This window comes from Lycium barbarum, chromosome 2, assembly GCF_019175385.1.
Source record: "Lycium barbarum isolate Lr01 chromosome 2, ASM1917538v2, whole genome shotgun sequence".
NCBI lineage: Eukaryota > Viridiplantae > Streptophyta > Magnoliopsida > Solanales > Solanaceae > Lycium > Lycium barbarum.
In genome coordinates this window covers 113,171,470-113,195,308 of record NC_083338.1, presented here as the reverse complement: position 1 = coordinate 113,195,308, position 23,839 = coordinate 113,171,470, and the positions used below count along the sequence as shown (strand labels likewise).

The 23,839-nt window shown below is 34.1% G+C and overlaps 2 protein-coding genes across 2 annotated transcripts; one reads left to right on the top strand and one right to left on the bottom strand.

Moving 5' to 3' along the window:
• The first annotated feature begins 10,561 nt into the window (after positions 1–10,561).
• LOC132626801 (heavy metal-associated isoprenylated plant protein 36-like) lies at positions 10,562–12,204 on the top strand. The gene is made up of 3 exons (XM_060341797.1): positions 10,562–10,740; positions 10,838–10,913; positions 11,193–12,204. Exons 1-3 carry the CDS (start codon positions 10,684–10,686, stop codon positions 11,990–11,992), a joined length of 933 nt encoding a protein of 310 aa, XP_060197780.1. The 5' UTR covers positions 10,562–10,683; the 3' UTR covers positions 11,993–12,204.
• Positions 12,205–17,355: 5,151 nt separating this feature from the next.
• On the bottom strand, positions 17,356–21,671 carry LOC132626799 (probable protein phosphatase 2C 40). The gene is made up of 4 exons (XM_060341796.1): positions 21,433–21,671; positions 18,877–19,998; positions 18,377–18,641; positions 17,356–17,736 (listed from the first exon to the last, which is right to left on the bottom strand). The coding sequence occupies exons 2-4, from the start codon at positions 19,990–19,992 to the stop codon at positions 17,609–17,611; spliced, it is 1,509 nt and encodes a 502-aa protein (XP_060197779.1). The 5' UTR covers positions 19,993–19,998; positions 21,433–21,671; the 3' UTR covers positions 17,356–17,608.
• Positions 21,672–23,839: the final 2,168 nt, after the last annotated feature.

Here is a 23,839-nt window from a genome sequence, read left to right as displayed (position 1 = left end):
TTTTTGGCCAGAAATCATTCAATAAGGGCAAAATGAAAATTTTAGTTAAAATGTTACTAAATATAGAAAAATGTCATTCTTTTGAGACTGACTAATAAAAAAAGAGTGTCGTATAAATTTGGAATGAGTGAATATTAATAATTTGAAAAAAAAAAATCATTGCTTGGGCTTTGAGTGGCTGAATTAACAAGAGGGGAGTAGATACTGATAGTATCCAGATTACTATGGGAAAAGGGTCATCCGGCCCAAACTATTTCCACCGGATGGCCCATGTTTCTCCAACTCAAATTGTAGCCAGCGCGATCTTTTGTGACGACTTTAGTTGCCCCTAAAAGTCCGCTGCAAAAACAAAAAACAAAAAGGACTATTTGTGGCGCCACTAAAGATCTTTTTTTTTTCTTCCTAAAACCACTAAAGAAAATGTATCATATGTATAAAAAAAGTATCATTATTGTATAGAATATGTACCCCTACCGTATATCTATAGAAAGTGTATCATAAGTTTGAATCATTGTTGTGTAATTTGTGTATAATAAATATTTCATCAACGTATACTCACTAATCATACATATATTATCCATTAGTTATACACTAATGATTCACATATTATACATATTCCATACATAAGTATAGAAAATGTATCATTATTGTATAATTTATGTATTATCATTCTTGTATAGAGAGTGTATCATACGTCCATACAATATATCATACATATACAATATATAAACTGTATCCTTCTTGTATAGAAAGTGTATATAAATTGTATCATTCTTATATGAAAAGTGTATATAAATTGTATCATTCTTGTATAAAAAATGTATAAAAAATTTCAGCATATCTATATAAACTGTATCATTCTTGTATAGAAAGTGTATTATGCGTATAATAAAATATATCATACATATACGTATAGAAACCGTATTATTGTTGTATAGAATATGTATCACTGTTGTATATGTATATAAAATGTATCATACGTATAGAAACGGTATCATTATTGCATAATAAATGTATAATTAACGTATAATTTATGTATAATAAATGTATAATTAATGTATAATTTATGTTTAATAAATGTATAATTAATGTATACTTACTAATTTTATTAGTTTGTAGTTGATATATTTTAGTTTGTTAAGTTTTCGATGATGGTTACTTTAGTATATAAAATGTATCATTGTTGTATAGAATATGTATCCCTACTGTATATGTATCATAAGTATTATTATACATGTTTTAAGATATTTTTTGAAGGCTTAATCAACATATAAATATACACATATTATACATGTTTTGGAATATTTTTTGAAAGTTCATTCACTGTATAAGTATACACATATTATACATGTTTTGAAACATCTGTTGAAGGCTCAATACGAATTTTAACCTTTAGTGGATACTTTTTTAATTGCCACTAAAAAAAAATTGATCTTTAGTGGAGACTAAAGTCGCCACAAGTAATCTCTTTTTTTGCAGTGGACTTTTAGTGGCGACTAAATTCGCCACAGAAAGTCTGTTTTTTCCAAAGGTGCTTGGGCTGCTGGACCGGCCGGCGCTTGGGAATAGTTTGGTCCGGCCGGCCAGCTCATGATATTAGGCCCAAATGTGGGATTACTTTGACCTGTTGGCCATTGTATGTCTTTTTCCCAATTACAATTACAAACATTGTTTGAAATTTTTCTAGCAAAAATAGTCTTAGTTTGTCCACTCATACTATGGATAGGACAAACACAGGAGGAAATTCATCCAAAATGATGTCTTCTTATTGCTCCCTTCTAGCCGCTTCGTCTGCCAACAGGTCTGCCACTCAATTTTGCTCCCTGTAGTTATGTCTAACTATGTTGACCTTTAGTCTCCTCGGAAGCAACCTGCATTCGTTCAAAAAACTTTTATAATAATCATTTGATTGTTTCAGTAGTTTAATTAACTATGTGGTGTCGATGCATATTTTCATTTGTTGAAAGTTCTTTTGTTCTGTTATAACCAGGTCTTGAGGAGAGCTAGTATTTGATTCTGGAGCCTAAAGAGCACATTTTTGCACCCAAAAGATCAAAGTGGGTTGGCATTTTCACGATAAACCAAAAGGGGTTTATCGTGAACTGTCCCACGTTTTGCAGCTCCTTTAACGGAGCATCCTGACGCGTCCGTTGTTTCGTTAAACAAATTTTTTTTTTTTAATAAAAAATTATAAGGCAAAACGTGGACCAGCCCACGTTTTGCAAAAAAAACTTTTTGCAACTCATGGACCAGTCCATGTTTTGTCTCAAAATTTTGAAAGATGGTTTAACTATTCCAGATATTCCTTTTAAAAATGTACTAGAACAACACAATCAGAATAAAGCGAGATCAGTAGCATATATTTAAAACTCTAATTAATTATATGTAATCCATTATGTTTTCACAACTCGTAATAAGAATACTCAGTCCATAATGTAGACTTGCTTCGCCTAGCTCGAGTTGGTAGTAGCTAAATACAGAGAGAAGAAATTTTTTAAATTGACCAAAGATATGAAATCTGCTCTATCTGCTATCCATAAAGGAAGAAGACGTATACTCAAGTCTAAAATCTTTCTTGCAGTGTTATAGTCAAGTTTGAGTGCCTTTTGCCTCAAAATGTGGACTGGTTCACGATTTGCAAAAAAGTTTTTGGCACAACGTTGGTTGGTCCACGAGTTGCAAAAATATTTTTTGCAAAACGTGGGATAGTCCACGATTTACAAAATAAAAATAAAAATTGCAACTCGTGTACCAGTCCACGTTTTGCCTTATAATTTTTTTAAAAAAATTATTTAATGAAATAGACGGATGCGTCAGGATGCTACGTTAAAGGAGCTACAAACCGTGGCGCAGTCCACGATAAACCCCTTTTGGTTTATCGTGGAAATGCCAACCCCCTTTGGTCTTTTGGGTGTAAAATGTGCTCTTTAGGCTCCAGACTCGCTAGTATTTAGCCAAAATAAGTTTGTATTAGACACACTACCAACTAAGCAAGGAGGTGTGTCTTAATATACAAGGTGTTGCAGGCTATGCGTCCACCAAATAATGTATGAGGGAACTGGTTGTGTACCAGTTCCCTTATACAATGCAGTATGTAAAGGACACAGGATGTTACCATGAAAAACTCCTTGCTCAAGGGATTAAAAACCCCGACCTACCCCAGTAGGATTTCAACTCCACTACACCATGCAACTTTAGGTTACAACTCTATCGTAAGCTAGGGATTAACTCCCCTGATCCATCACCCTTACAATAACGCTTATGCAACCTAGGAACTAAACCCCGTAGTCCCTCCACACTTGCAATACTCCGATTGCAAGCACCTCCACTTGACTAACTCTAGCCAAGGACCACTAATACAGCTAGACTAACTCTAGCCTAGTGTACCACTCAAAAGCTTGCGGAAACACACTTCCAGCAAGTACACTTTGAGACTTTTCAGAAACACCTACAATCAGCTTCTTAAACAAGAAGAGTAGGTCTACAGTTAAAGCACAAACGAACAAAGACTTACAACAACATAAAGAACTTAGACTAAATCTGTGTTTGGATCGGGTTCTTCAGTTTTGCAAGTGACTTGTTCTTGAGAGAACTTGAGAACTTGTGACGGTAAGGATTGGCTCGATTTTGATTTGGTTTTCAAGTCTACTCAATATGTTGCCATCATATTGTATATACAGTGGAAGCATGTGGGATGCATAGAGACCGCTTATTCACTTTAACCTAAAGCATGGGCCTACTCACAGTTGTACTTGTATGCAACAAACGGCTCGGTTTTACAGCTATCTCTGCCGACAGTGCAAGGTGCACAGAGAGCAGATTACAGACTAGGTCTCTATCTGGTTCTGAAACAGTTTGACAATCATCAAAACACGATGCACTTGGAACTATCACAAGGTATGTTAGTTTAGGTATGTAAAAGAAACACTAGATAGTTGAGGTATGAAACTCGCGAAAGCGTGGTAGTTTAGGTGTTTTAACCTATTCACTATTTTCTATATGCATGTCAATATTTTTTTATGTGTTGCTCTATTTGTTTGGTATCTTGATATTTTGCTGTCTTTTTCTCTCACATTCCTGCATTTGACTAAGTTTCTTTTGAGCTGAGGGTCTATCGGAAACAACCTCTCTAACCTATAACGGTGGAGGTAAGGTCTGCATACATCTTACCCTCCCCAGACCCCACTTGTAGGATTACGCTGGGTATGTTGTTGTTGTTGTTGTTGTTATGTCAATATATTTTATGATTTTCTCATGCATGTTTAGAAATAGATACTCATATCACACTGGTGTACTTGAGGTATTTGGTCATATGCGTAGATCAACTGATATTTTTTTCCTGCTTTTCTGCTTTGACAGGTGTGCTAAATGATCACGGTGTGTATAGGGGCGAAGCTATAGAATAACAGGGGGTACAGACGAACCCAATAGCTTATGTGTAGATTCTAGATTTGTATTGGATAGGAACTTTGTCCCTCATTTGTTGTGGAAAGGAAGACTAGTGTGCTTATATATAGAAGCACTTCTTCTAGCTCTTAAAGAGTTGAGAAGAGAGTCTCCCCTCACGCCTTCGTAGTTGTTCGGCTTCGCATTAAATTTGCGAAAATATACCAACAGTAATTCTCAAAAAGATACCATTTCCAATGGGAACATTCCCTCAGTTTCTGCATCGAATTTTCTGAACTTCTTCTGCATATTTCTTCCAATTAAAATTGGCCAAAGTCATCTACAGCCACCAACACTTGTCCACAAATTTCACTTAGACACCTTAACTTGTGTTCCGATTGAACACCTATACTACTCTAGATTTGAACCACTTAGACACTTTTTTGACAATTAGTGGAAAATATAAAGTGTGTGTAGGTCACTCGTGGATGATGTGACCAAAAGACGAATTAGATTAGGACATATGGCATGTGGAATCAAAAAATCATTAAAAATTGAATTGTGAATAGAAAATAAAATAAAAATTAAGTTCTACAGCCACACCCACCTACGCAGCCACCCCATTTTTTTCCTCCATTTCGTTTGATCGCCGGAAACGATGGAGTTTTGCTAGAAACAATGGGCCCCAAACTCATACATAACAAATATCTTCATCTTGCTCACTTCACACAATTCGAACTCAAAAACCCTCGATTTCGTAGCCGCAAAGGAAATTAGCAATCCAACCATTGTACAATTAGCAACAAAGGAAATCTCTTTTGATTTTTTGTTCTTCTTATTGTGGGTTCTTTGACACTTTCAAAGAAAATAACTTTTGATCCGTATTAATCTTGCCAGAAAAAATGGAGTTTCACCGGAAAACTTTTTGAGCCAATTTGATTTTTATTTTTCTGATGAACTTCTCTTCTACAACCTTAAATGGAAATCTCTGCCAGTCAACTCTTTCGATTTTTATATTTTGGCTGGCCAACTTTGTTTAATTGGTGCTTTTCCGACGAAGGTAACGATGGCAAAAACAGAGGTGGCGGCGGGATTATGGCAGGGAGAAGGAATGGAGAAGAAGATGAAGGGGTTGTGACGTGAGAAGAGGATTTGGACGGTGAGGAACTACTGCAGTAAGAGTCGGGGAAGACAAGGGGATTTTTCAATTTTTTATTCAATTCACATTTTGGCTTTTTTATTTTGTTGACATGTCATTTTTTCATTGGCCTTGTAAATATATTAATGCCCTTTCACGCGCCTTTCAGATGTGTATTACACTTACCCTGCCATGTCATAAAAAAGTGTTTAAAAGGTACACGTTTTAAACAGTGCAGGTGTTCAATCGGAACAAGCCCAAGTCAAGGTGTCTAAGTGGAATCCGTGGACAAGTTTAGGTGGCTGGCGATGACTTTGGCCATTAAAATTTGAGTCTTGTGATTGGTTACTGTCTTCGAGGTCGACGAATCGTTAGCTTTTGAGTTACAGTTACTCCAACAATAGATATATCCATTTTATCTTGGTAATATTGTTATCTTCATGTTTCCTTAATCAAATTTAATAAACAACAAAGTTTTTATATCATCGAACCGAATACCAAACAAATAGATTTACTCGCTGAAGTTTTTAATCTTCAAATCAAGTAATAAGTCGGAGTAGAAAGTCACAAGGATTTTAGTCTCCAAAATAGGAGTAGAAAATCAGGAAGATTTTAGTCTCCCCAAAACATAAAGTAAGATGACTACATAAATTATTAATGTAAAATAAAATTTAATTCCGAGCCCACAATTTGTTTCTGTGTCCTTAAGGAATCTAATCTCCTCACTGTTGCCTAAGCTTTCAGATTAATTCCTCCCAAAATAGAACAAACTACTAGTATGTACCAGCAGCAATTCAAATTACAGAACTTTGGGCAACTCAACAAACAGAGTAAATCACACAACCGATACTTTTGTTTTGAAAACAAATGGAGAGAAAAATTTAGAGAGGAGAAAGAATTTAGATTTCGGTGTATAAAATCTGAGGCATGACCTCTGAATTTTTAAACAATGAAAGGGTGAGATAAGGAATCGCAATCCAAAAGGTACCTTTTCTCATTTCCCGTATATACCTTTAACGCCCAACATTTCTTCCCTTTGTTATGTAACTTTTTATCCTTTTTGCTATACGCAGATTTCCTTTTTCAAATTTTACTTTTTAAAATAAAAACATAAAATTAATAAATGAAAAAAAGCCAAAAAAAAAAAAAAAAAAAACAGCTCCTCTCTAAAACAAATTAAAGAGACCATTGTTACAAATCAAATCCAAAATTATATTGTATTATAAAAAGAAGTTAGGGCTTTTGTTGTTGATCTCCAGTATCGAGTGCCACCTGTTGCCGCCCATTGTACGTCGTTCGCGGGAGTCCGGACCTTTGGTTGGTGACTAACTTTGTGTCTAGAATATATTGGATACATCTTAAAGGAGCTTGACTCTCAGTTTTGGGACGATTTGGTTGAGATTTGAGGTGGTTTGAATTGAAATTTGAGTCAATTTGAAGTAGAAGACGAATACGAAAGAAGATGATATGTGTATCCCCCTGTATCATTTGTGAATCTCATATGTATCAATTGTGTGTCCCCTGTATATCCCCCGTATATCCATGTATACATGTGTGTGAGACACATGTGAAATACATGTTAGATACATCATACATGTGAACAGATAAATTCTTAAACTCGATTTTAACTACGAATTTTGACTCGAAATCAGTACAAATCACCCCCAATCTTCTCAAATTTTATATATTACCTCATCTATGTGTTTTCAATGAATTTCAACCATACCTATTGAAAAAATAAATCCTTTTTTCCTAGGTTTTGAATGTTCTATATAATTTGTAACGAATTTGACTTCAAACTTGTCCAAATCACCTATAATCTTCCTCAAAATTTTTGTATATTGCCTCATTTTTGTATTTCAATGAATTCCAACCGTACCCATTGAAAGAAAAATCCTTTTTTGCCTAGTTTTTTTTTTTTTTTTTTTAATGTTGTACTATATATCACATAATTTTTTTGGCTCTTTTTGGTAGCATGACTTAATGGCTAAACGCTAATAAGTTGTGCTTATTTGTGGCTATTCCTGTAGTTCTGTCAAGAAAAAATAGCTAATGAAGTTGCGTCTAACGAAAACTAAACGAAAGATTATGAGGAAGGGGCTTGGCAACAAGAATTTGAAAAACAATTCGAAGAGATAAGACATCATTTTGACTTTGATTTGTAGTGGATAATTTATCTACAAGAAGAACAGAATGAACAACTCGAACAAAATAGATTAAGTAGGCTCTTTAATAAGCTCAAAATTTGGTATCAAAATGTGCTCGAATATCGTTTAAAACCATTCAAACGGAAAATGAAGAGAAAATCATAGCAAGATGATCAATACTTCTACAACTAGAAAGTCGCAATTTGTTGCGAGTCAGAAATCAGACACGCCTACTTTGCAAATTTAATATGTAAATGTAAAAAAAGAATTGAGGATATGCCATTTATTCTCAACTTTGATCCATAGAAGTATTGGTCCAGTATACTCCGTATTTTCTGATCTCTTACTACTATTAAATTTCATTTTTTCTTAACCAAAAGAATTGTCTTTTTCAAATCCAATCACGCTTACCATCTCTTACTAAAAAAATTCAATTTTTCCAACCAAAACAATTCTTTTTCAAATCCAATTAGGCTTACCGTACCAAAGATATTCACCTAGTTTTACTAAAGCCTTACTTTCGTATCTAGTATTTACACCAAATCAGGGCCGGCTGGAGGAGGAAGCAACTAAAGCAGTTGCTTTAGGCCCTCCCAAAATAAAGGCCCCAATTTTTTATTTTTTTTATATACCTTATTCATATATTATAAAACTATGAATAAAAGAGATTAAATTTTATACTTCTTTTCTTGAAATTTGATATTGAAATAAATAATTCTAATTTTATACTCTTTCCATCTCATTTATGCAACATTCTTTCTTTTTTAGTTAGTCCAAAAAAGAATGACATCTCATTTTACCTTTTATGAGATGATTTATAGCCACAAAATTTCTTTGGCGTATTTTGGACCAAAAATTTCAAAAATATTTCTTTTCTCTTATACTTCGTGTCCAATCAAACACCTTCACACAAATTAGAGAGTAATAAACATTATGCAATATATAAAAGTGAACAAATTAATGACTACTTTGATAATTTTTAAAAAATGAAGTTTCTTGTAGAGTTGATAGTTTCTTATAAATACTAGATTAAATCATTTTTACTACAGAATAGACTTGAATTGTTCTAAATGTATGAAATTATTTTGACATCTACATAGTATTACGAATTTGAGTTATTAGATTATGAGAAATTAGAATAATATTATCGTAACCGTCTATATATGTTTCTTACACAAATGTTTATTTAAATTTTAGTGAATTGAGTAACTTGAGTTACTAAATATCTCTAATCGTAAAGCTAGCATGTAACTGAGTAAATAATCAAGATATAAAAGATGAACTATATAACATCTTCACAAAAAAAAAAAAAAAAAAAAAAGGATTTTGAATAAGAATATGTAAAATTTTATTAGATATTTTTAAGGCCTCTTATAGAAGTTTGGCTTTAGGCCACCGATTTTGTTGGGCCGCCCCTCCACTAAATCAATAGATGTGGGAAACTTAAAAGAAAAGCTAAGGTATTCTCTTAGGGCTCGTCTGGTATGATGGATAAGAAAAAATAGTCCTGGGATAAAATTTAATGACACCTTATCCCACGTTTGGTTGGAATAAAACTCGGAATAACTAGTCCCGGGATTATAGTATTTTTTTTATCCACCTTGAGGATGGAATAACTAATCCCAAAATAAGTTGTTTCCAACCAAACGAGCCCTTATAGATTTATTATTCGGAAAAAGGCCAAATATACCCCTGTACTATTAGAAAAGGGCTACATATACTCCTCGTTATACTTTAGGTTCAAATATACCCCTGTCGTTATACTTTGGGTTCAAATATACCCCTGTAGTTATGCAGTGGCACAAATATACCCCTCATTTTAACGGATGGACACGTGTCATCATCTTATTAGTCTATTTTAAACTAATCCCTAATTAATTAAAATTTAACCCCCAACCTAATATCCAATTAAAACATACCATCCCCGAAAAATTTGGAGCAAGCTTGTAAAGCTTCTTCAACGGCTGGTTCTGCACATATACAATTTCAGTCTGCACAACCCTCAGAAAGATGGAGAGACACCATTGTGTTCCTAAGGCTACCAATTTGTGTGCAGTTGAGTCTAGAGAATCTAATGGATACAACCAATATACATTGACTTTTTAACCCACTTAAACAATTCCTCGTATTATTGCCTTCGTGTTTTAAATTCACCCAAATCTAACGATTTCATATATGAAGAAATCTGTGGTTACAATCTGCACAACCATAAGATATTTACATCTGAGATAAAATGGTTCATTATCACACCAGAAACTGTGATCATTTATTAATTTTTTTTTGGAGATTTGATTAACCATTTACTCTTTAGCATAAGCCATCATACTTGATGAAATCAACTGAAATCCCAAGCTTAAGCTGATGGGGTAAGCAGCTTATAAATAGAGACGATGTAACAGGTTTTTGGATCTCCTCTGTAGATTCTTCACTATTGTCGCAATCTTGGTCTTCATCTTCGTCTTGTTTCTTCTCCTCTGCACCTAAAAGAAGTGACTGGATTGAAGAAGTTGTTCCATGCTTGCCTCTAATTTTCCGGGTATGAATTTTCTTAATTGGATATCGGATTATGAATTAAAGTTTAACTGATTAGGGAATAATTTAAAATAGACTAATAAGATGATGACACGTGTCTTTTCAGGGTATATTTGTGCCACTGCATAATTACAGGGGTATATTTGAGCTTAAAGTATAACGATAGGGGTATATTTGAACCTAAAATATAACGAGGGATATATATAGGCCTTTTTCAATAGTACAGGTATATTTGATCCTTTTCCATTTATTATTACTGCAACTTAAAAGCACAGTAAGTGCAAGGCACCAGGTCTCTAGAAGCATCTTATGTCACTTTCAATCTACACTATCTACCTTTTATACACACTGCCACTCTCTGTTCTCCTCACCCTTAATTCTTTCCTCCCTTTCACTCTCATCTCTTAAATTCTCTTCATCATCAATACTACTTTGTAAAAGAAAACAATCTCTCTATATTTTCTATCTCCTTCCTATCTTATGGCCTCCTCTCAACGTGAAGAACAACCACTTCAGCTTCCTCCCCTTCACTACACGGTCCTCTTTATATTAATTTGTCTTTATACTTTCCTTTTGATTAAAAAGTTTTACTTTGTTCATTGTTTACTTAATCTTTTTTGTTTCATTTTTTCAGACATGGGTTTTGAAAGTTTCCATCCATTGTCCAGGCTGCAGGAGAAAAGTCAAGAAACTCTTACAAAGCATCGAAGGTTCTCTTCTTGCTCTGTTCTTTTACTATGTCTAACAAAGTCAGGAATTTCGTTAAATATATATAACTGTAAAATAACTTTATTTTACCTTATATGCTTAGTATAATTTGTACATATACAATATAAATTTTTCGAATGAAGGGTGTTCAACTGACTACCCTTCAATTGCACGTAGCTACACCACTGATGACTTAAGAATCCATATGTTTTCATACTGAGCATGTATATGAAACCAACTCATAGAAATAAATTATGGGTGTTTTGTTTTTTCATTTGTAGGTGTTTATACAACATATATTGATCCAAAGCAACAGAAAGTCATAGTGACTGGAAATGTTGAAGCTGAGACTTTGATAAAGAAGCTAGTGAAGAATAGAAGGAGTGCTGAGTTGTGGCCAGAACCGAAGCCTATATTAAAAGAGAAGAAACCAACCAGCGACGACGATGATGAACATGAAGATGATGAGGATAATAATGACGAAAAAACAGCTGAAAATACCGAAGCAAACATGAAAAATAATGGTCCTCAAAGACATGGTGTGAGATTTGGTGGTGTTGAGACTATTACTATGGATGTCAACGAAGTGAGACCAGACCAAACTGTCGCGGTTGAGAGGTTCCCACCATCAGGGCAAAAGCCCGGTGGTGGTGGCAGCGGCGGTGGTGGCAGCGGAGGAGGTGCTAAGAAGAAGAAGAAAAAGAAAAAGAAAAAAAGTGGGAATAATAATAATAGTGGAAATGCGAGTGCAGGGTCTAATGGTGCACCGCCAAGCAGTGAATCAGAAGTCTCGAAAATGGGTCCCAATCAAATGATTGATCAAGTGAATCAAGGTCATTCATTTCACCACAATCCTTATTCAAACCGGTATGATCAGAATCCACATACTTATTATGCTCCTCAGCAGACTTATGTGATGAGTTACAATGCGGCACATCCTACTGTAAACAGTGCAATGCCATTTTACTATGTTCCATCGTCACCGCATATGCAGGCCGATATTTATTCCAAGCAATCCACACCGTTGGATTCTTTTGAGATCTTGAGTGATGAGAACCCTCATGCCTGCCATATCATGTGATTATCACGCAGAACAATAATGTGGTTTTGTATATTAAGATCGTCTGAGAATTTTGGCAGGAAATAGAGTTTTATTTGCAGTTGCATCTTGCTTTAGTTTAGATTTTAGAATGTATGTTAAAAGATCCTGTTATTTCTGGATGTAGACTTTTAAGCATATCGTAAAATGTACAGCTAATCTGTATACTAGTACTTCATGTTGTTTCAAGTTAAGTACTAACCATTTTAAATATATGACACTAACAAAACTTGTGATTTTAAGGACATGAAGGGGTCGATATTTTAAGTCACTTAGGAGAGGGGAGAATTACCGTTGATCCCTTTTCGAGCAAAGGGGTTAAAAAGGGGAAGGGAATAAAAAAAATGCAACACACAGGAGCAGTGGCAGAATCAGAATTTTTACTAAAGGGGTTCGGAAATAAATGCACGAAGAAGTCAATGGGGGTTTAACATTTACTATATATACATAAAAAAATAGCTTTGATCATGTATAACCAGTGTAATTTTCTATCGAAGGGGCCCTTCTTGGCTCCGCCCTGCATAGGAGAATGTATTATTTTAGTTACAGCTATTCGAGTTTGATAAATTAAATGATTTTTGATAGAATTGTTGAAATGGATGAGAACCTGCATGCAGTTAGTTCATCACTTTATACAAGTTGAGAACTAGCCTCACAACATGGTGGGAATATTTAAATTTGTTTCAAAGGCAAAACTTTAGAAGGCACTCAAGAGGTTAAGAATATTGGAATAATTTAGCCTACGGATGCCCTCCTATCCATTGAGAATATTCACAAGAGAGGCCAATAGTCCTCTCTTCTTTATTACTTTTCCTAGTACTAGTATGCTATCCAACATTATAGTCCTCATCTTAATAGGCATAAGAATATTGTTTCCAATTTTTACAGCTAAGTTCTTCACGCATATAACTAAAAGTGTGAGATATTTTAAAATAGAAATTAACAGAGAAAACCAATCTAGGGTTTTAAAAAACGGGATATAGCAGAAAGGATTTAAGTTTAAGTTATATATAAACACCAATAGTACTAGTATGCTATCCAACATTATAGTCCTCATCTAAATAGGCATAAGAATATTTTTTCCAATTTTTACAGCTAAGTTCTTCACGCATATAACTAAAAGTATGAGATATTTTAAAATAGAAATTAACAGAGAAAACCAATCCAGGGTTTTAAAAAAAGGGATATAGCAGAAAGGATTTAAGTTTAAGTTATTTATATATAAACACCAATAGTGCAAAGATCATAAAATGTTAACTTGTGAGGATAGCAAGAAATATACCTGTAATTATTTAATAATTAATATGATTGTGTGAATATTTATTATGTCGTCAGTGCATAAAACTTAAATTTTATAGTCAAATTAACCTGAAAAAGATGTTTCGTCCCTAATTTAATTGGCTCAGTAGAAAGCTCATATTGAGTAGTAATAGTTAACAAATTTTCTTTGTAAAAAGCGATATCTTAGATTAGACAAAATTTGGAAACCTTACTTTTTTCTGGTCGATAATACACAGCATTTGGAGAATTTATAAAACAAACAAAAAAAAAGGAAACAGAAAACGAAAATCAAATTGGGTAAACGGCTTTCCAAGCTTTCTAAATGGGTAATAAAGGACAAAGAAAGATCCTTAAAAAGAAAATGAAAGTACTTAAAATGAATGGGGAAAAAAAGAAAGGAAAAACTAAAAATTATTACACTAATTAGCGTGGGAATCAACATCTTTTAGTTAAGTCGTTTTGTGAACTTTATCTAGATATAAACTTTTAAAAAGTTGACCAATCTTCTTTTTCAATCTTCTAGTTCGTCTTGTAGGAATTTTTTCCTTTTTCATTTTTTTAGTAAGGTTTTAAATAGCTAATTAGATCACAATGTAGGACAATAGGAGTAACTAATTCTTTCTAATATTGGGGGGGGGGAGGGAGAAGCGCGGTACAAACATACTCCCTCAGTCCCAATTTATATAAAAAATATTCTTTTTATTCTGGTGGGGAGGAGGGGAGAGCGCGGTAAAAACGTACTTCTTCCGTCTCAATTTATATGACACTTTTTTTAATCAGTCTAAAAAAGAACGACACCTCTACATTTAGCAAAAATTCAACTTTAGATTTACTTTTTTACCTTTAGTGAAATGATTTCTAACCACACAAATTTCTATAGTTTATTTTAGACCACAAATTTCAAAGTAATAAAGTTCAATCTTGTTTAAGGATAATTTCAGGGCAATGATAATGTCAATTCTGAGAATAAAGAAAGAAAAAAAGGATCTTGCAAAGAAAATCTACTAATCTTTCTTGTTGGAGTGCTGGGTCAGAGCTCTCTCGAGTTGTATTCTTCTGTTTAATTCAATTTTGACATTCTCAAGGCTTAAACAGAATAAGAATAATCTAATTAAGAATTAAAAAATGCATGAGAAAGGGATATTGATCAAAAGAAAAACCAATATTTGTGGTATTTAGCCTTGGCCTGCAGATTTTGTTGACACACTTGTAGAGACTAATTTTTCAAGTACAAACATCTAAACTTAGTTTATAAATTAAATATAAAATACAATATTTATATTATTTAGTACAGCCTAAAGGACTTAATGGGTGGTTGCTGTGGATTTATTCATTAATAAGCTATCAAGAATAAAATAAATTGCATATGATCGATACATCACCGGTTATTGTCTTGGTTGTGCTGTTGGAGGCTCCAGAGAAGTAGAAATAAGGTAGAAATAGCATTAGGTAATTGTTTTTAAATATGCTGTTTAAACTTCGCTGGGGGTGGCCTTTAATTTTTGTCCCTCAAATTAGTGGTCTTTAATTTTTGCCCTTCGCTAAAAGCCCTTTGGTTCCGGGTTCGAATCCCCCCTCAATCAAAAATTAAAAAAAAAATCGCAAGGCATAAGTTGGGATTCACAGGATATAAGTTTGGACTCCAACTTATAAGTTGGGTTTCAAACTCTGCCTTAAGGAAAAAACGAATTGCTGGAATTTTGCAAACCTCTGCCTTAAGGCCTATTTTAACTTTGGGCAAAAGTTAGGCCTTAAGGCCTGATTTTGGGTAAAAGTTTGCTTGCCTTAAGGCATAAGTTGGACCCCAATTTATGCCTTGCGAATTCCAACTTATGCCTTGCAATTTTTTTATTTTATTTTTCTATTGAGCCTTGGCTCGAACCCAGGACCTCTGGGTGTTAAGCGAAGGGCAAATATTAAAGACCACCAATTTGGGGGGCAAAAATTAAAGACCGCCCCAAAAGAAGGGAAATCCGCGCAAAAAAATGTTTACACTTTAGCTAGTTTGTAAACTATTTAAAGTTTAGTCATATGTATCAAGGCCAAACCCATCGGGAGATACATGTGTTTGGCAGAATCTTTCACTTAAACACCTTAACTAACCATTGTACCTATTGAGCACTCATACTACATCAAATTTGTTCCAATTAGACAATTTTTGCTTACATGTATTGAGTGTGGGACACTCACCGCTGGCACGTGAAAGGCTTTTTTGAGCCTATTTTTTTTTTCATCTTCTTCTTCATACTTTCTCTTTGCCTGCTTCCTCACCATCCACCACCATAAATCGCCATTCTGCCACCCCAATGCCACCACCATCTCCATTTATAAGAACAAGTAACGTTTAATAGTGGGCCTGATATAATAATTTAAACATAAAGTATGAGAAAAAAACTGTCTAAATGAAAAAAAAAAAGAAAAAAGAAAAAAACTCCCCCAACCTACTAACCCTCTCTGTCCCTTCCTTACCCATCAGAACCCCATAGTTGTCCCTTCCCCTAAACCCAAACTTTTCTTTCTCTTTTAGTTTGATCTTCATTAATCAGAAAACATATCGTCTAAGCTTGGTGTTTACAGAGACGTAGCGTTGCTATGGTGAGAGACGATTGAATCAGTTTTGTTAATAGCAGCGAGCTATTTCTCTGATCGAAACTTCAAAGGGGGTCCTCTAATGAAAAATATGACTTACTAACCAGAATTGGAAGATGGTAGTTATAGTGAGATGAGTGTGTGAATTTGGGGGAGGGGGAGGGTCACAACAGAGCTTCTGTGGCAATGGGGGGGGGGGGGGGGGTCACGACAGGGCTTGTTGCCGTCCAGCGGCCGCACGTAACCAGTGCAGGAGAAGAGAGAGTATGTTTAGAACATAGGTTTTTTTTTATTATTTGTTTTGCTGAAAAATAGTTTTTCTTTTCTTTTTCCTTTTTATTTATTTTTAAATTATTATTTTGCACTCCAAAAGCCACTTGTCCTCTTTTAATTAGTCATCATGCCACGTCATCCGTAAGTGTAGTATACACCCTTTGTAATTTTAGCTGATTGTAAAAAAAAAAATGTCTAATTGGAACAAATTTGTTATAGTCTGAGTGCTCAATTGGTACAAGGTTTAGTTGAGGTGTCTAAGTGAAAGATTCTGCCAACCACATGTGTCTTCCGATGGGTTTAGCCTATGTATCAAACTTCTCTAACAACTCATCCTCCTTCACACGTTTGAGTCTGAAGTCATATATTTCTGAAGTTTGAACTGTCAAAATCAAAACTTAAAGACTTGTGATATTAAAGTTAAGCTCAGCCAAACTTCGATCCGAATATCCGAATTTTAAATTGCATTTAAACTTCAGATTTCAAGTGTGAAGTTAGGCTTTGGTAGTTCAAACATATAACTCGAAGATATGAAGTTTGAAACTTCAGACCCAAATATTGGGAGAATGATGATAAAGTTGTTTAACTTTATAACGGGTATACCAATTACAAAGGTGTGTTTTTACCTATCCTACTTTTATTCTAGCTTAATCAAAAGCAGACAGAGAAGAATATAAGATTAAACTAATAGGATTCCTAATACATTAGTGCTGAACCAATTTTATTATTTCTTAGTGGTAACTAAATAGGTATATTATTTAGTAAATGAACTGTATAGTTGACCAAATATTTTGATAAACACTTTCCAATGCTCGAAAGGTCGAGAAGCTGCAAAGTTAACCCCAACAAGAAGAATCATTTCAAAATAAATAAATGAAAAGGAAGGGCAAAGGAAGATGAGCCTTCTTCAGCCATTGATGACGATCAATATGATTCTTCACCTTACAAAGGGGAATCAAATCTAGGCATATTTATTTTAGCTCCACGAATGTGACTCCCTCTCATATTCCTCTTTCTAAAAAAGAAAAAGATGCTTTTAAATCTTTTACCTTCTTGATCTAGACTTTATGTTGTAATTCTCCAAATTCTCAAATCTCATGCAACGCACAAGTCAGTAATAATGTCAGTATTTAACACACTAATTTGACAGTACAAATTTCTCCTTTAACGACATTGTTGGTCTGGATATTTTTTGACTAATATGATATAACATGAAAAATCTATTCTATAAGAACTTTGACCGTTATAGTCAAATGAGAAACACTCTGTACATAAGTCATAATTTTAGATCAGGAAGAAGTCTTCCACAGAACAAGGTTAGGTAATCCAAAAATAATGACAAATAAAATAACCCACTACCCTGTTATCCTTCCCCCCACATTAGGGATCAAAAGGAAAAACTTAAAAAAAAAAGGAAAAGACAAAAAGGCAAAAAAAATCTTCTAATTAACAAACTTATAGATATGTAGATGCTTTTGAGGTGCGTTTGTTCATTCCAAGTATTATTACAATAGCTGTTATATCATCATGATATTTCCTTCTCCTGCCAGCTGGTATACTCCTTAACTCTTCCATACTGAATCCTGCGAATTGATGGAAAAATATTGATTCATATTTACTTAATAGAAATATCAACAATTTTATATATCCTCAATGAATCAGCTCATCAAGAAAATGCAAATGGGAGATACAAGACCTTATATTATATTCCTCTGCTGATATCACTTTCAATAATTACTAGCCAAAAAAAAAAAAATAGTCTCTGACCAGTTCTGTTTTTCCTCTAAGATATTTCATTGACTTTGTCATCCAACCAAAAGTGCTGACGGATGAAATAGTAGTCTAATGGATTTTATGATACGATTAAATTAAGACATAATACATAAACGGACCCTCAAACTTGGCCTAGGCAAGTACGCCCTCTAACTTTGGGTGTGCACAAGTTGACACCTTAACTTGTCTCCACTTTGTCAGTTGAACACTCCAACTTACTAAATGATCATCTAGACGCCTCAAAAATCTGTGTCACTTCAGCATTTGTGTTTATATGTTCAATTTTATACAAGTTGAGGTGCCTATTTGTGCACACTCAAGGTCGGAGGGCATACTTGCCAGCTGAGGGCCTATTTTTATATTATGCCTTAAATTAATTCAGAGACAAAAAAGAAAGTTAAAGTGGTTGAATGGAGACAAGAGAAGTGATGCAGCGCATGGAAATTGTACCTGCATAATCTGCTGCTCGAATCACGAGCTGCTCCACTAAGTATTTGGCTGGATCACCAGAAGGGTGACATAGGATATAAGAATGGACAAGCTTAACAACCTCATCATTGCTGAAGAAGTCAAATAAACCATCACTTCCAAGCACAACAAACTGGTCTGAATTTGAGATTTCGTGTACACTCATATGAGGTTGTACAGAAACATATGGAGGACTTATCAGATTACGGATTCGAAGTATGCCCATCAACGCGTCATTCATTGTTTTCTGCAACAAGACAATGAATTATGTATCAGCATATATATTTGGGTACACTAATGAAATCTTTGAATTCTGTAACAATCATAACGAAAAATGAACTTTGTTTGAGATAATTCAGCATTCATCTCAATAAGAAAACAAATTAATCTTTACCTATGTTAACACGTAAGACGGATAAATACTTCTAGTATTAAGAATAGCGAGGTTAAGCTAATCAAAAGTAAGCAAAAAGAAGTTGTACCTTTTTCAGATAACCCACTCCGAGTGCGCGAGTGACCTTTAGCCTTCCCTTAACTTTTCCACCCACGATTGTTGAGGGATCATCAGGATGTTCCTTTAATAGTCGAGTTCTTTCAGACTCATCATCAACATTATGGCTAATGGTCAGCTGTTCAGCCTGCAATACTTCATCATTGCAAGTAGTGATTCCATCGGAATGTGTTGCCAATACAACTCGACTATCACCTAGGTTGAGCACATACATGTTTTTCCCATGGAGAAGCACAGCTAAAACACAAGATCCAATTGATACCAAGTCAGGACGGTCATCCATTTCCTGTTCAACCATATGGAGAAAATCGCTCTCAGCTTGATAAAGAGCTTGTTCCAGGGTCTCAAGTACCTTCTGCTTAAATGAGTCGCACGAAGTATCTTTAACCTTGATGCTGCTAGATCTATCATCTTGAACGGCATCATGGAGGGTTCCATGGAAACCTTTACCAGACTCCTGCTGTTCCATTTCCCAATCTAATAAATTGAGTTTATTTCCAATAGTCTCATATAATGTTCCAGCCAGAAAGTCAGCTGCATCTCTTCCGTTGAATCCATCGTATATGCCACAGAAAAGTGATCCATTTTCTTCTGAGCAAACAGCCTGAACTCTGTCTTCGCCAGCTGCACCGCCTGCAATTTTAACTTCTGTCGCATTCAGGAAACCTTCACTTCGAGGAGCACTAACGGACCTCCATGAGAATGAATCGTCATCAGGTAGCTCAGTTGGAGAGGATGGACTACCACTCAATATTGACAAATTGCTTTGCAACGAAGATGACAATAAATCCAACCTTGAGATAGATGGGGAAGAGGGAATTCGGCGGAAAGAAGTAGGCGAATCCAATGCTGGAAGTATCTCAGCTCCAAACAAGCCATTGCAAATATTTGTGTTAGCTAGTGTGTAATTGGCACTTAAAGCCGCCCCAGACAGGCAAGAGAAGGAATTGTTGGCTCTTCGAAGTTTAATTCCGTGGCAGTTGTCAATACCGTCTGATTCCTCACCTGAATCATCTGTGAAGTTATTATAGCCAAAACTTATTTTGATCTCTTCCCCTGGATCACTTATTGTTTGTGCATGCATCATTTCTACCTAAAAACAAGTCAAGATTTCTTTAGAACTTCCGCAGGCCAAGAACAACAAGGATTTTTTGGTGTGAATAAAATCCTTAAGGAACTGCATCATGCCATGACCATACTTTTGGATAACAAACTTCTAAAATCTTACACAAGTAATGCAGCTTGGGAAAACCTATAAGCTAGTTGATAACAAAATCCTACAATTTCTTTAATTTCTCCGGGAAGGGAACTCCACAATGGCAATGGTAGAGTTGACAATAATCATGTAGCAAAAACAAGTGCTATTTATAGTAAAAGAATTGCAGAGGAACAAGATAGAAAAGGGTGAAAATCGCTCCTCTTTAGCTAAATCCTTGGTTGCTGATGGAAAAATCATCAATTGTAAATAGCTATGAGACCCTTCTTTTTTTCTTTTACGGTCCAGTTGTTTCGGACAACATATTTTTTCAGAAGTATTACTGATAATACAGTCATACAACAACAACAACTACGCCTCCATCCCAAACAATACAGTCATATTATGTCTATTTTATCAGGTGGTATCTGATCAAAGTCCTCACAGAGATTCCTACTATTTCTCATCAAAGCCAAAGCAATTTCAACTATAACTATATGTCGGTGTTTTCTTTCTGCAGCGGAGTAGCAAACGCCAACTGGCAGAAAGCCTGATACGCTCCCGTCCAAATGGACCAGAAAGGTAACAAGCCATTGGATTTTACAAACAATAAACCTCAACTTTACTCGAGTTGTGATTGGCTATATGAATCCTCACCTATCACTCCATGTATGCTAAAAACTATTGGATTTACTAACCAAATTTCCTATTCACCAGGCCAACTATTAGAACAACATCACATCACATCTTAAGAAGAACAAAGTTCAATTACTAAGAAAAATAAAAGGCAAAGACCAAGAACAACATAGAACATAACGAAATAGAGTTGAATGAGAACAACAACAGCCAACTCATGACAATTCAATAACTCAACATGGCTGAGATTCAATTCGATCACTTCACCTTAATACCTTCTAATTTGTCACTCTCCAACCCTTATTTTATACCCCTCCTTCCCAATTTAAGTGTCGTTTCTTTCTATATTTAGTAAGTTGACAGTTCAAACATCCTACTTATCAAGTTTATTAACCACAAGATTAAAGGACATTTTCGTACATTACAGCCGCAAGATTCAAAATTCTCTCTTCATTTCTTAGACTCCGTGCATAGTCAAACCAGGACACTTAAAATTGGGTGGAGGCAGCACCATTTATTTTAGCAAAAAAGATCAAATCTTTCCCGCGAAATACAGATAATTAAGCCAATGCCAACTGTATCTAGCAAATCTGATCTCTTAAATGAAAAAAAAAAAAAAAAAACAACAACCAACAAAGCAAACTTAAGCAATTCAAAACATACAAGAATCTGTTAAGATCAAATCCAAGAACTAACCTTTATTGATATTTCAAATTGGTGCAAGTATGAAGAAAGTCAAGATTATGTGCAAGTGAAGAGGGAAAGAATAGTAGTAGATGAGAAGTGTAGGATATAATTGGATGGTGAAGAGGAGAGTCGACTAAATATAGAAAAAAGAATGGTGGAGATTTTGTATGGCTGACGTTAATGTTAATAATGGAGAAAGAGAAGAAAGTCAAATAGTGTCACCGGTAATTTCGTTACACAACACACACTGCTATTTCAACTACGGCTCTCAAGTATATACGCAAAATTATCGTATCCAAAACCAATTTTTTTAATAATCGTTTTTTTATGATATTTGATCTGATAAATTGGTATATTTTTTTTAAAAAAAAATAGTTTTTAGTACGGTATTCGATTTTTGCAATAAAAATATCAAAATACTGAATACCGTACCAAAATATTTAATATATACTGTATTATATTACTATATAGATAATAATAATTTTGTAATCTAAATATAAGCTAATCAATGGTTTGAAATTATAAATTTAGTTGATTAGAGAATATTCAAGATTTTTAATTAAATTACATATTTGATTAGAATTGTGTACATATAGATTCTTATTTATTAAATTAATTGCTTGTTTTGATTGAAATGTCCTTCCGTGATAATTAATTAACGAAGGGAATTGATTTTATTTTTCCTTGAATATTTTTATGTGTAACGTGCTAATATGATATAATTGAGACTTTTCTTAAAATGTTGAAGTCATAATTAATTCATCTACTAGATGTAAGTTAAAGTCGAACAAACTATGATTACCGACTTGCTCTATCGTACTTTATTGAAATTGAGCTACAGAATTATATAGGATTAATTTGATATGATAACATATTATCAGATTTATTTAAAGATCGAAAATCGAAATTAACTAACACAAGTTTTTAGTACCGTACCGTGAACACCCCCTGATATCAACTCTAAGTTTTTCTAACTCAATTTGACCGGTTTTAGTTTTTTAAAAAGAATCAACCAATTTTAGTTCAATAGTTAAGGATTTGACCTTTTCAAAGATTGAGCCATTTCTCCTGCAACTCTATTTTCACGATTTACATGGTTTCTATGACCATTAATAATTCATTTTCCTCTAACTAGACTTTTGTATCCACAAATAAATTACTTTTTTCTCAATTTTTATTATGGACTATTTACATGTAAATAAAAGGGGGGAAAATTAAGAGCGGCTCAAATGGAACATAACCAATGATGGATATAAAAAGTCACAAACCAAGTAAATACAATCAGATATTTAGTATTTTTAAAGAGAAGTATAATTTATTTATTTTTTAAATAAAAAATAATATACTTCTAATTTTGAATTACGATCAAATTAACTCAGGAAATAAAGTTTAAAACGAACGTCTTGCGGATTTCATATTTATTAGATATCTAAAGTGATTAGAACTCTATTTCAAGTACACATTAATTTGAAGGGTGTAAAAAAGGAACAAAATAATGGGGAAGAAGTAATGGCTTTGTGACCACCAAAGGATGCTATGCACTGGATGAACTGCTCCTTTTCGGATTTGAATTCTGGGTATAGAAAAATTCTTGATAGAGAGTGCTTTTTCAGAAATGAGCTTTAAGCGGCGCGAATTCAAATATAATCGGACTTCAATTTGAAATAGGCTTTGTGCGAATCCGGATGCAGTCCGACTTCAATTCGGATATCGTATACCGAAGGAAAAGAAAAAAAATACTGGCTTCTGGAGTTTTTGTCTCTTGTGTCCCCCCCCCCCCCCCCCCACCCTAACGAGCCTTTTCGTTTTTACCCCTCAACTCCACATGCCACTTGGTTATCTCAGTGGGGCCCCACTTCATCTAGTCGGTTGGATTAACATATTCCAAAAATACTTTTCCACTTTTCCTAAGCCAAAATCTACTTAGATATTTTCTAGCCTAGGAACTTATACGTGTCTCCTCGCTTTTTCTTTTTTCCGCGACAGTGATAAGAAAATAATACTCCTAATTGCTCCTGTTTCATTTTATATTATAAGGTTTAAATAAACACAATGTTTTGAATGTTTTTTTCACTTTTAGTTATATATGTTAAAGATGTGATAGTAAAAGAAAATATTAAATTATGTAGGCAAAATTAATTTTATAAAAGAAATATCACATTAATAACTTAGATTGGAATAGTTAAATGCATTTGAATTGTTAAAAATCGTAACAATCATATAAAAATATTTTTTTTGTTGTGAAATAGTTATATTGGATGTCCACTACTCTAGGGTGTGAGAATTTACTTAAAATTTTACTCCTGTCCTAGAACAATCAGCCTTCGAATTCAATGTATCTAATTCTGAATAGGAATTTAAATATTGACTCTTTTTTTCTTCTAAAATTTAAACATTTTAAACTAAATAAAATTAC

Bases quoted from the DNA above. Each gene is read 5' to 3' on its own strand.
- LOC132626799 (XM_060341796.1), bottom strand. From the start codon at position 19,992: ATGATGCATGCACAAACAATAAGTGATCCAGGGGAAGAGATCAAAATA. The intron at 18,642-18,876 runs GTACAACTTCTT...GTCTTGTTGCAG, and splicing joins GAGTGGGTTATCTGAAAAAG to AAAACAATGAATGACGCGTT. The intron at 17,737-18,376 runs GTACAATTTCCA...ATCAATTCGCAG, and splicing joins TCGAGCAGCAGATTATGCAG to GATTCAGTATGGAAGAGTTA.
- LOC132626801 (XM_060341797.1), top strand. From the start codon at position 10,684: ATGGCCTCCTCTCAACGTGAAGAACAACCACTTCAGCTTCCTCCCCTT. The intron at 10,741-10,837 runs GTCCTCTTTATA...TCATTTTTTCAG, and splicing joins TTCCTCCCCTTCACTACACG to ACATGGGTTTTGAAAGTTTC. The intron at 10,914-11,192 runs GTTCTCTTCTTG...TTTCATTTGTAG, and splicing joins ACTCTTACAAAGCATCGAAG to GTGTTTATACAACATATATT.